At 55.5% G+C, this 13,267-nt stretch overlaps 1 protein-coding gene across 24 annotated transcripts in view; it reads right to left on the bottom strand.

The window, feature by feature from the left end:
- Ncor2 (nuclear receptor corepressor 2) overlaps window positions 1-13,267 on the bottom strand; it is a 159,201-nt gene that overhangs the window by 98,024 nt on the left and 47,910 nt on the right. For 23 of the 24 annotated variants that reach the window (XM_040731477.1, XM_040731479.1, XM_040731485.1 and 20 more), the window contains 3 exons: window positions 8,659-8,869; window positions 3,059-3,186; window positions 2,214-2,391 (listed from right to left, as the gene is read on the bottom strand). In XM_040731477.1, the coding sequence (XP_040587411.1) occupies window positions 2,214-2,391; window positions 3,059-3,186; window positions 8,659-8,763 (411 nt within the window). In that variant the 5' untranslated portion in view covers window positions 8,764-8,869. The remainder of the gene's footprint in view (window positions 1-2,213; window positions 2,392-3,058; window positions 3,187-8,658; window positions 8,870-13,267) is intronic. The other variant, XM_013120943.3, reaches the window with a different exon arrangement.

Raw genomic sequence — 13,267 nt, forward strand, 5'->3', positions numbered from 1 at the left:
AGACAAAGGGACACAGAGAACTGGAGCAGGAAGGAAACCAGCAGAGGGATGGCAGGAGGGGGAGGGAGGGGGAGGGAGGGGGAAGGAGGGAAAGGTGGAAGGAGGGGGAGGAGGGGGAGGAGGGGGAGGAGGGGAAAGGAGGGGGAAGGGGATGGCGTGGAGGGAAAGAATAATATTTGGGCAAGAAGAGATGCAGGAGGATAGAAGTTGGAGCGAGGTCACCCATCTCCCACAGCGCAGGGCTGGAGGACAGCCCAGTGGCCACACCTGTCCCAGGTCCAAACCCACTATGGTCAGCAGAGTGCCATGCCAAGAAGACTTCACAGCGTCCCATCAGGAGCTCCCAGACAGCCTTGGGTACCCACTGCCATCAGTCCAGCAAGCCTCTGAGGGAAACACAGCGGAACCAGACGCACAACGGCCAGTGTCGGGGCCTAGAGGTGGGGCCAGGCCAGGTTTAAGAAACCACAAAGATGCATAGGGGACTGGTATAGAAAGATGACGTCAGGGCTTGACCACACCAGACACTTGAAAAGGAGTTAGACTTTCCTGCCTGAGAAAGGCGTTTAAAAACCCAGACAGGACCTTGTCTGTCCTCACATGACCCAGTGATGGAGGGGGGACAGAAGCAAGCAACAGGGAGAGGTGAGAGAGGCCACTGCCACAGTTAGGGTGAGTGGCGGTGTCCCAGGGCAACTGAGGCCAACACAAGCTAGACAGTGGCTAGACCTGGCATCTCCATGGCAGGAAATGGGTGCTGGCCAGCAGGCTCAGTAGCTAGAAGAGAAGGAAGGGGGAGGGGGTCCCAGAGCAGCAGAGGGAGCTGCCTGACGTAGGCAAGTGTCAATCTGTCAGTCTGTAACTGACCTCTATCCCAAACCAGGGATGGTTTGGGGCAGGGAAAGAGGACCAGCTCAGTGTCGGGGAAGCAAATGCCATCTGTGTCCCTAACATCCTGGCACCTGCCTTAGGCCACCAGACAGGGTCCCAACCAAGCACAACAGGCTGGGAATAGGCCGGACTTCTGTAGCTAAAACATGCCAGGAGCATTCCAGAGCTCATGCCAATATCTTAAGTCTCCTATAAAGGCTAAGAGTTTAGTCCTGTCACCTGGTCCAGCCTTAAGGTGTGTGTGCAAAGCTCATAGCTGAACCCTCTACCAGCTGGGTCTGGGTCACTTAGGGTTGGCCTACTGCAGCACCTGACTAACAAGGAAGAGAGGCCCTAACCTGGGGCAGCACCACACCGGAGCGGGGCCGAGAAAACAGAAGATCAAGCCCGAGTCCGCCGTAGGCCTGTCATCAGAGTTACATGCCAGGCTTAGGCAAGGTTGTGATCTCAAGGCCTGCCTGAACCACAGAGTAAGTTTTAGAACAGCCTGATGAATTAATCAAGACCCTACGTAGAAAAACAGAAAAATAAACCATAAAAGTGAACAGGGCCCAAGACACAGACTGTCTGGTAGAGTGCTGTCCTAACACCGATGATGACAGACAACGCTACAGTCCCATCCCTAGGACACCAGGGTGGACGACCACGTAGGACGGAGCTGCGAGAAGGGTGGCCAGTGCCTCCTGAGAGTCCAGAGCGCTTCCATGGAGACGGGGCCCACCTGACTGTGCTCTAGGGCTCCTCAGGCACACGTGGCTGCAGAAGTAGACCCACCCAGCCCACCTGGAACCCAAGAAGCCAGTTAGACCCGGGCAGCAAAACCCTGATACGCCAGGCACCATGCCATCCATCCTGTCTCATCTTAAGGGACACTTGGAGTCCCCTTCCCTGGCAGTCAAACATGGGGCAGTCCTGGCTGTCTGGTCTGTTGCATGAAGCCTGAGGAATCCCAAACCACTGTCCCGCACAAGCTGTTACCTATGCAGCCCAGCCACCATGGGGCAAAGGGAATGTGCCTAAGAGGGGCATGGGGACTGATGGCATGCCAATCGGTCCCTGGCTCTCACTCCCGTCCCCAGTCATTCCAGCCAGTGCTAACAGTCATACACGGGTCCTGCCACAGGTCTGCACACGCTCCTGCAGGCGAAAGATGGCGTCTCCGTTCTTGCCATCACCGCCTGACTGCAACCCCGGTGCTCAGTCACACCCATGCCAGAGCTGCCCTTGCTCCTTCGGCCCGGCCTTTCCCTGCTTCCACCCCAGCCCCTTTCCTGCCCGTGGCAGCAGTGGCAGAAGAGTCCATCGATCTGGCTGAAGTGTACCTTGGTAAGGTCTTCGGTCCCACTGGGCTGCCCAGTGGCCAGCAGGGGCGACGGGCGCAGCAGGGTGTCAGGGAGTAGCTCCAGGCGCGGGCGCTTGCTCTCTGTGAATTCTATGTCAGGCTTGCCCAGTTCAGGCAGGAAGGTGCGAGACTCGGGGCGCAGGTGGAGCTCCTGAGACCTGTGAGAGACCAGGGATGCACATCACACAGGAGACAGAGGCTCAGGACTAAGACCCCAGGTGTCCACCTAGCCAGGTTCTCATGAGGAGCTTTGTTAGGTTACTGTCTTCCCTGGCAGGAGGGGACGTGATTCTGAGTCATGAGGTCTCATGGTGACTGCCCAGCCGGAAGACCCCACAGACCCTTCTGAGCTGACCAGGAAGGCCAAACATAAGACCCACCCCACTGCTACTGACCAACACACTACATTTTAACAAGCCCCTGGGGACTCTTACGGCACAGGCCTGAGAAGCGCTATGGAGATCATGCAAAGAACAGCACACCCAACACTATTCCTTCTCACCCTCCCTGAGCAGACATCACTAGCTGATCACAGCTCTCCTGCTGTTAACCCTGGTGTAGCCAGCAGGTAGAGAGCTGTGAGCATTCTGTCTCTTAACCACCCTACTCAACCCTGGGTGGATGGTCATAGGGGCCTCCTCCTGCTGCAAGTCCACAGCCCCTGCTCCTGGGAGACCACAGCCCTGCCGTGGCTCTAGGATGCCACCAGGAGCCCATGGCACCAGGAAGGGCTAAAGTCTGGACCCCCGCAGCTTGGCCCACAAAGTCTCGTTATCTGCCTGACAGGCACCGCAGCCTAGGCAAGGAGCCGCAGTTTCTCCTCACCTTTCACTCCCAGGCTGGAACTCAGACAGCAGTGAGGGTCGCCTCCTCTGTGGCTGGATGATGGAGCCGGGTGACAGGTGTGAGGCGTAGTCACGAGGGTGGTGTTGGAACTCCAGCAGCCCTACATCCTGTGGGAGAAGAGGATGGTGAGCAAGCCGTGTCCTTGCCACACTGCGTCAAGAGGCTCACGTGAGTCCCCACTACATCCTCAAGTCACCACTGCCACAGCGAAGCTCCCACCATGCTACTGAGCCCTGTCTAGCTAGAAGGCTGGGGTGGCCCTTCATGTAGAGGAGGGCTATAATCCACAAAATGCTGGGCTCTACACCTCCCCACAGGCTTCCCTGGGACCTGTAGCCCTCTTGTATTACCCTACTCCCCAGCTAGTGCACTCAAGCCCTGGGGGGAGGACGTACTTAAGCACAGTCCCTCCAAGGCCACAGGCTGGACCATCAGCTTACAGACCCCACCTTTACGACTGCCCACATCATCCAGCTGCTGCTTTACACAAAGGACCACGCTGTAAACGGAAGCAGGGCTTTTCTTTTGTCCTGACTGCCTGGTCCCCAATAAACACACAGAAACTTATACTAGTTATAAAATGCTCAGCCTATAGCTTAGGCTTATTATTAACTAGCTCTTACAACTTAAAGAAACCCATTTCTATTCATCCGTATTCTGTCACATGGCTGGTGGCTTTACGTGTCCTCTAGCATTCTTGTCTCCCTGGCGGCTGCTTGCACGTCTCTCTCTGACTCTACCCCTCTTCCTCTCTGTATTTTCAGTTTGACTTTCCCACCTAGCCTTATCCTGCCTCGCTATAGGCCAAATCAGCTCTATTACCAACCAATGAGAGTAATACATAGTCCCAGTGAACAAAAGGATTATATCCCCAACACCACACAGAGAATGGGTCACTTATCCCAGGTCCTGCCTATAGACAGAGGCCTGGGAACTGCCCTAGCAGAGGACTAGCATCAAGGATCCCTAGGAGCAGAAACAGATCCGCCTTCAGTGGAGACCCAGGTATCTTTGTGGACAGGAATCCCTGTGGGAGCCAGGCTCGGGCACCCCAAGGGAAGGAGGGAGAGCCAGTGCAGATGGGGCTAGAATGATGGCTCTATAAGCCCAGGGCTCAGCCAAGCAGCTGCTCTAGAGCCCCGCCTACCATGGGGAAGACGAGCTGGCTTACACAGTGTGGGGAGGGAGAGGCAGGCTGGACCCTCCAGCTTTGAGCAATGCTATTTTTCACTGGTCTGGCCAATGCTGGGTCGTCAATGTCCTCCATCTCAGTCTACCTGTGCAGCAAGAGTGCTGGAGAGTCAGCCCCAACCTTCAAGTCTCTACTCAGTGCCAGGCTCCCTCACTGCTCACCAGCATCCTGATCTTACCCTGGATCCCACAGTCCCTAAGGAAAGCCTTCCTACATCTTTCACATGGGCCAAGATCACCTACCTACCTTATCACTGTGGAAAAATAAGAGAAGAGGGAGGGGAAAGAGAGCAGTGTGCACATAAACTCTGACTGGAAAAACAGAGCACCTTTACCAGGCAGTCACTTTGTTCTGTCTGCACGGACACTTGCCTGGTTGCACTGCAGCATGACAATTGCATAGTGAAGTCTAACTAGGTTATGGCTACAGATAGCAAGAACTGACTACAGGTATCATTCATTCTCTATCATCTATCCATCCATCCATCCATCCCTCCCTCCCTCCCTCCCTCCCTCCCTCTTTCTCTAAGACAGGATTTCTCTGTATAGCCCTAGCTATCCTGGAACTCGGTTTTTTTTGGACCAGGCTGGCCTATAACTCACAGAGATCCACCTGCCTCTGCCTCCTGGATGCTTGGATTAAAGCTGTACGCCACCACCCCAGCCTTTTCGGTCCTTTTTATTTTGTTTGCTTCAGATGTTATCTTTAATGATGTGTCCATGTGTATGTCTATCCATGCTGCATACATGCACTTGTGTGCAGTAACACTGGATTCCCTGGAGCTGGAGTCAGAAGCAGTTGTGACCTGCTGGCTGGAAATGGGTGCTTGAAGCCAAGCTTGGGTGGTCTGGGTGAGCAGCAGCACTGGCTGAGGTGTCTCTCCAGGCCTTAGCTCTGCTCTTAAAGCAGTTCTTACTGTAGAATCAATGGCACCAGTCAGGTGCCCTGAGGAAGCAGCTGGGACCCTGTCCCTGGAGAATCAGCAACTGGGAAACCTGAGACCAGACTTCAAGGGAAGGATCTGGGAGGATCTTTCAAGACCCTGAAGGAGAACCCTGCAGGGTAGAACCCACAGGAAGGACATGGATACCAGGATGACCCTACAAGGGGGACTTCAAGGGGAAGGAGCAGACAGGAGGACTCTGAAGGGAAGACTACCTCAAGTTACCACAGCCTAGCCCTCTGCACAAGCTAACGTGACCCCCAAGGCAGCCGGCCACACAAGGGGGACATCATGGGTGGTCTGAGAGAATGAGCAAGAGCAGCTCCTCCAGGTTGCACTGCAATGACAGCAGGGGTTCTGCAGTCTTGGCTGGCACTCCGCGGGGAAACGGAACAGCCACAGGTGGCCGGCTCCCTGCCCTCCCCACAGAAGACTGCAGCAGGCCTGACTCACGAGAGAAGGCTCACCCTAGTGCCTGTATATTCCCACAGCAAACAGAGCAAGTGGGGAGCCCCAACAAACAAGCACGCTGTACTCCAGAACAAGTCCAGTAGAGATCCACACAAGACAGAAGGAGGCAGGGCTCAGCCCCCTCCTGTGAAGCCCGGGTTCACAGGTCACTCCAGCAGAACTTTCCCTCACTGGTACATTGCTTATCCTGGAAGGACTTGGCCTGTCCCTCCTCTCCGGTCCCAACGCCACTGTAGGTATCTGACTCCCCACTTAAATATGGGCCCCTCTTACTTCACTTTTGCTCACTGTTCCAAGAGAGTGTCAGTTTCCCAAGGTAAGAGGGCTTCTTCACCTTCATAGCTCTGTCCCCAGGGCTTCAGAGCTGGCAGGTGACAAACCTAATCAGCATTTGTCGAATGAATGAATGAATGAATGAATGAATGAATGAATACGTTAATGAATGACTACATAAATAGATGAGGACCCTAAGGCAGAGCTCTGACATGTACAGGTGGTACAGCACCCCATCGGTGTCCCTACATAACATCCAGTCCCACTATGCCCTATGTGGCATAGCAGAGTTTGTGACTAGACAGCAGCCTGCAGGTTCATCCCGTAGCAGAGTCAGCCAGCTAGGCCTGGTGCCAAGGCTGGAGACAGCCAATTCCATCAGGCGTCCCTGGCACACACCTTGCCAGGCGATACATGGCTCTTGCATCCCATTGCCAGACGCATACTGGGGGGTGCGGGGACACAACATGACGACACACCACGGGATCTGGGCAACACAGCCTGGGGTTTATAGGAAGCCTGTCACCCCTGGATGACACGAGGGGACTGTCTGATGCTGGAGGCAAGGGGTGTCTGCTGTCTGGGCTCCTACTATCACATCGCATGAAGACCAGCTAGTGGTCCAAGTATAGCATCACCTCAGTAGACCCCCAACATTTCATGAAGCGCCGCACTTGGCTGAAGTGAGAAGACAGAGCCTCCAGGAAGAGAGAGAGGCCTGCTACAGCATGTGCAGTGGCCCAGACCCATACACCAGCTCCCCCGGCCCAGGACGCCGCAGAACCAAGCTGGTCATGGCACCAGGGCTGGACACACAGCTCCCCAAGATGCTGTGCTCTCCTACAGCGCATCGGCCTTGCTATGCCTCAGTTTCTCTTGCTCCCAAGACAGAAGTGTTGAGTAAGCACAGCACAATTTCTCGTGGCTGTGTTCTACCCACCTTTGGGCTACAGAGAGGGGGAGGTGGGGGTGGGGGCGGGGAAGGGTGGGGGTGAAAGGGAGGCTGACTTGAGGAAGGGCCTTGGGGAAGGCTGGGGAAATGAGGCTGGGGAGAGGCTGAGAGAAAGGGCTGCAGGAAGTCAGAACTATTGGAGGAGCCTAGGGGAGGGAAGGGGGTTGGAGATCAGGGTCATAGGAAAGGCTGCCAGAGAGACCGGGGCTCCAAATCACAGACCCCAGCCTTCACCCACGGTCCCCAGGAGTCACAGAGGTCTGCTGATGGCCCAGTAAGGGCTAGAGGCCAAAGAGTAAGCATGTTCCCTGGACAAGGAGCACGTGGGCCCCACCAGGGGCCAGACATGTTCCAACCTGTAGCCATCCCATCAGGTCACACTCACCCCAGTGGGGTTAGTAACCACTAGGTCCTGTCTGGCGACATCCTGTGTCACCAATGGCCCAGCAGGAGAGCAGGAGGTGCCTAGGGTCAGCCAGTGACCCTAAATGCTGGGGAGAGGACACAGATGGGGCAAAGATCAGGAAGCAGGTGAGAGGGAAGAGGCTGAGGCAGCTAGAAGACTCCCTGAGGCTGGGCAGGCACAGAGAAAGTAGTCGAGGATATGATTGGAAGAGGGCGCGGAGGAGGCCACAGGCATCAGCCTGGAGGGCAGGGAAAGCCCCGGGCAGGGCCTCTCCAGGAAATGGCTGGAACAGCATCAAGTTAGGGTGGCAGCAGACAGCCACATGTGCCGGCATTCTTGTGGGTGCTCTTGTCACCCTCACTCCACAGGTGACAGAACTGAGTGACCCCAACATTAGATGGCAGGTCTGAGTTCCCCGAAGGCCTGGAGAGCTAATATCCTTGCTGCTGATGACAGCTGCGACCCAGTATCTCGAACAGCGGACGGCCACTAAGTGATGGCGTCAAGGTGTGGACCAGGGAGTACAGCACCCCAACACTGCCATGGCTGCTCCCCCAAGCCCCCCCCCCACTCTGAGAGAGCTGTGCACTACACAGGGAACACCCTTCACCACAGCTGGCCCTACACCTAGGCCCTCAGGTGCATTGGACCTTGAGCCCAGGCCCCGAGGCTCATGGGTAAGCATACTTGACTCACAAGTAGAGAAGTCTCCCACACAAATACAGCTCTGTCACTGAAATGGACCACACCATCCAGGAGGGACAGACATGAGCCTAGACACACATATATACTCAAGACAACTCCCACCCAGCTGTGACCGATACCATCTCACGCCCCTTCGGTCAACAGCCAGCAACATGGTATACAACAGGCACACAATAATGGTCCACAGAGAGGACTCACAGGCCCAGCTTCTTGCTTGCTCCACATTAAGAGAGCAGGAACAGGACCCTGGCAGGGGCAGACACTGGGCCTCAGTCTTACAGCCGAATAGGCACCAAAACCTTGACAGTTAGGAAGAAGGGAGTGCGACCTCAGTCTCCCTCCCCAAAACCACCCCAGTCCCAAAAAGAGCAGAAATGAGACTGGCTGGGAAGGGCGTGTCCACTGTCGATCAGATTCGGACAGAGCATCCACTCAGCCTAGCTCCAGGCTCCCACACTGAAATAAGGACGTGGTCTCAAAATCACAGCTGCCCTGCCTCCACTGCAACCAAAGCTGAGATTATAGGCCTGCGTCACCACACCTGGCTGCCACCAGTGCCCCCACTGCAACCAAAGCAACCGGTTTCAGAAGATGCGTGAGAGCAGCAGAGGTGGTACTGGGCAGACATGCCCCTTACCGTGTGGGGCCGGGCTATCTGCACCGGGTAGGAGATGCCATGGGGCGGGTAGCGGGGCTCTGCAGCCCGCCACGTCTGTGCCACAGGCTGTGTCGATCCTGACATGGTGGTAGGGTCCGGGTAGGCTTTGAAGCACAAGACACTGCTGACCGAAGCTAGGACTAAGGGCTGGTCTCGGTCATCTGATGGCAGGCGACCTTGTCACAGGTGCCTGTGGAGAAAAGAGAAAGAAAACACGTTGAGCCCGAGGCAGCTGGTCCATAGCCAGAGAGGCCTAGTCCTTCCTCCTGCCTGAGCCTCCATCCAAAGACAGTCCAAAGCCACAACTCCTTGCCTACCACAAGCCCTATCTACCCCCTAGCCAGGGCCTCAACCAGCAAGCTTGGGAGCCTCGATGCGAACACCATACCAACAGCCATCAGATGGCTCCCACACCCACAGCAGCCAGCCAACTCACTCCACAGCCGGGACTTTCCAGGTCTCCGGAGCAAAGTTCTCCAAAAGCCCCTGGCAACTCCAGCTCACAGCTGCCGGGCCTGTCCCTGGATTGTGTGCTAGCAGAGCGGTACACACCAATGACCCACTATGGGTCACAGGGTGACCCACGCAGGGCAAGGCTGCCCTGTTGTCCTCAGCCAGAGATTGCCAGGTGATGTGGACGGGACATACATTCGGTTGACCTGATGCCACTAGGAATCAGGGGACTGGATGCTGAGGGTCACACCAGGGACATCTAGGAACAGATACAGGCATCCTGGACAGGAGGGCCCCAAACAGATCCAAGATGCATAAAGGCCACCTTCAAGGCAGGACTCCACGGCTAATACAGAAAATGCTCTAAGAACAGGCCAGTGGTCTCAAGGATGGGAACCTAGAGGCTGCAGGAGCCAAAGAGGCCAGTGGGAAGACTGAGACCCACCCCCACGGTCCTTCTTCCCTTTCCCTGCCAGTCCCTCATGTAAAACGCTCTTCCTTTTCACACTGCAATCCGGAGCTAAGGCTGGGCTGTATCCCAAGAGGTCAAAGATAAGAAGACTGGCCCGGTCCCCAGTTCCCTGTAATTTCATCCTAGCCCTTCCTCTTGGGCTGACTTGTAACTGCTCTCCAAGCAGCAGATGGCCTATGTCAGCCAGTGAATGGCCTCATGCAGAGAAATGAAGCAGGGAAGGTGAAGACTGCAGATCCAAGAAGCCATGAACACCGCCACCCGCCTCCAATCTGGAGGTCCTGACTATGCACCAGTCCCTACCCAACCAGTGTGAACTCACGTTCCAACCCCAACACCCACATGACAAGTCACAACTGCCTGTAACACCAGTTCCAGGAGATCTGACACCCTCACACAGACAGACCTGCAGGTAAAAACAACAATGCACATTAAATAAAAAAAAATTTTTAAAAAGAATTCTGAGCCAGGCGTTAGTGGTGCATGCCTTTAATCCCAGCACTCGGGAGGCAGAGGCAGTCGGATCTCTGTGAGTTCGAGACCAGCCTGGTCTACAAGAACTGGTTCTAGGACAGCTTCCAAAACAATACAGAGAAACACTGTCTAGGAAAAAAAAGAATTCTGACTCACCCAGACTACCTACCACCAAAACGAGACATGTCACATTACACTTACCAACAGAAGCTCGGGAGGCCCACATGACAGCTATCCTGCGCCTGAGGCACAATGCGGCCTCGGGAGGGACAGGGGTAACCAAGTCTACACCCCACTCCTGGCTTCAGAGCTGGCAGCACCATCAGTGCAACCTCACCCTGAGGTTGACCGTCCTGTGTCACATGGTCCAACGTCACACACACCATGGATGGCCTCAAAAACCACCATTTTATTTGGGGATGCACAGGAAGGTTGGGAGGTGGAAATGGCCCACAATGTCTACTCTCTTAGCCTGTGGGAGCGTAGGCACGGAGCCCACAGGCTCTGCAGGCAGACAGGATGCCTCTCTAGGCCACCTCTGGCTTCTGCCCCAAGATTCACAGGGCATCCACTAGGGACACAGGCGCGGCATCATCCAAAGTCACCCCACCAACGCCTTCCCAGTGTCCTCCAAAGCCCGAGATGCTAGTGACCCCACCCCATGAGTTTACCTGACCCACATTTCACCTCTATGACTCTCAGCCTTGTTTCTAGCCCACTCAGAAAACAAACAGCAACTAGGAAGACAATTTGGCAGGTCCTCAAAACCTGCAATACACAATTACTGAGGATCTGCAACCCCACTCCTAGGCACCCAAAGAACTGACCAAGAGTCAAGCAGATACATACATGCTCAGAATGGTCCCATTCCCAACAATCACAACGCAGAAATCTCACAAGCATGCCCTGCCCATTAAATTGCAAGTGCTTCTTAGCCAAAAAAAGACTGGGGTCACAGACCACACTAGACGACCCCAGGATGCCACACTGAGTAAAAGGAGCCAGACACTTAAGACTTGGTCACACAAATGTCCACAATGGGCACAGCATGGGTCTGGGTACCCAGGTTCTGAGAAGGAGGCGGCAGAGGGTTTCCAGGTGGAGAACATTGCCACAGGAGGAGCCCAGAGGTAAGACGAGATGTTGTGTGTCTGCGAACCGAATTGGATGGGGGGCGGGGATGTCGTTCAAGGTCCCACAGACCACAGTTCCAGGAGTGATGGGGAGCCCCCGACAGTGGCTAAGGGACACCACAGCATCAGAGTGTTTTGCCATGGGTGGCACAGCTGACAAGCCACTATAAGCGTCCAAGAAGCTAGAGACAGACTGTGGGTCGGGGCGACAGCAACTGGGAAGGGAAGTGGGCAGATGGCATCGGGCAGGAGGCAGACAGAAGCCTTACAAGCTTGCAACAGGGGAGGGACATCTTCACACACCTCACGGTGGAGTGGCTGCAGCCTGGGGACAGCAGGGTCCTGGCTGCACAGTCTGCCAGGAAGAACCTGTCTAGGCAGAGCCAAGGGAGGAGCCTGGAAGGCAGCAAGCTCTCAGGAAGGCACTCTCAACAGAGCAGCTTCTGTGGAACAAACAATGTCACCCCACTAGGGCAGGGACTGGCTGAATCCAGGGATGTGCGCCACTACAGTCACAGCCTCCGGCAGGGACATCCTCCAAAGCCATCCTGTGTATCACCGACCTTAAGTGACATGCATGCCCATATCCCGTGAACACTTCTTTCTCCTCAGAGGGCTGGCTGCTTGGCATAACCGGTGCTCGGCCAAGGACTGTGCCCAGCACAGGCCGGCCAGCCTGTGGTTTAAGGGCCCACATGTGTCCCCACCCCACGGCCGCAACCTCCTTCAGAAACAACAGACGGGTATATGGCACGTGGGGACACAGCCAGTCATCAGTGGCCTGCCTCAAACACAGGAGATAGAATAATGGCGAACAGCTGGACAGCAGAGAGAGGTTGGGGTGACAGCCATGGCTGTGTACAGCATTAGCCTGCAACTTCCTGGTAACAGTCAGCACCCAATGACACCTAACTTACAGCAGAAGGACAGGAGGTGACAGGGACCCCCCCAGAGTTAGAATGTGTGTGGCCGTCAGAGGCCAGAGCTCACATCCACCATAGGCGCCAATGTTCTCTGTGCAGCCTTCAGAACCCAGGCTGTCATGTTCCCTTGGCAGGAGACCCCAGTAGGACATAGGACAGCCCAGTTTCCACAGACACCAGGAACCTGTGGACAGGAACCACGATGGTCACCCACTCCACCTGACAGATCTGCCTCCATGCTCCAGTGTTTCTGTGGGAACCAGAGGCCACCAGGCACACCATATGGCCACATGAGCGTGACCTCCAGTGATGCCTTCTAGTGGGGTTTCCGAGCCTTGACCAAATCTAGGCATTGGGTACAACTTGAAAGGCTCCAACCCCGTGGCCCACATCATCTCCCCACCACACAGAACTTTCCCTCCCCAAGCCCCACCCCAGCTGGGATCAAGCAATGGAGACTGAAGGCCAAGGAGCAATCTCTTAGTCACTAAGCAGAAATGATGCCCACAAGAGCTCCCCTTTCAGCAGAACCACATAAACCACTGTCCCAAAGGGCTGAAACAAGGCCAGAGACCAACTCCACCCTTCATGCCGCTGAGCAACCTCGGGCTGAGTACAGACCTCTCTGTGCTTCAGCTGGGGGGCTTCACGGGTAAGCTGTCCATGAAGAGGTACAGGGCAGTCTTTCCCCCTGGAAGCTTCCATGTGGCCCTCCCAGGGCCCCATTTCCCGCACTACTGCAGTGAGTCCCCATCACCGGCCCTGTTCATGTGTGTTGATGTGGCTGAAGACTGTGAGCCTGTCACCGAGCACACCCAAACCATTCAAAAGATGGGGAAACCAAGGCACAGAGAGAGGCTCCCCTCTGCTCAAGATCACACAACACCCCCAGCCTTGGCCACTGAAGAAATCTGGATAAGCATGGGCCATAGGTTTGAGTCCCAGCTTAGCCACATAGGTGGCCCAGGGCTGTGGCCAGCCAGCAGTTCCTGCCAAGGCAGACAGAGACACTTCCTCCTCATGGCTTTCCTTGCATTTAATTTTAATTATCACTGCGCGCGTGCGTGCGTGCGTGCGTGCGTGCGTGCGTGTGTGTGTGTGTGTGTGTGTGTGTGTGTGTGTGTGTGTGTGTG

Source organism: Mesocricetus auratus, unplaced genomic scaffold, assembly GCF_017639785.1.
Source record: "Mesocricetus auratus isolate SY011 unplaced genomic scaffold, BCM_Maur_2.0 Super-Scaffold_100025, whole genome shotgun sequence".
Classification (NCBI taxonomy): Eukaryota; Metazoa; Chordata; class Mammalia; order Rodentia; family Cricetidae; genus Mesocricetus; species Mesocricetus auratus.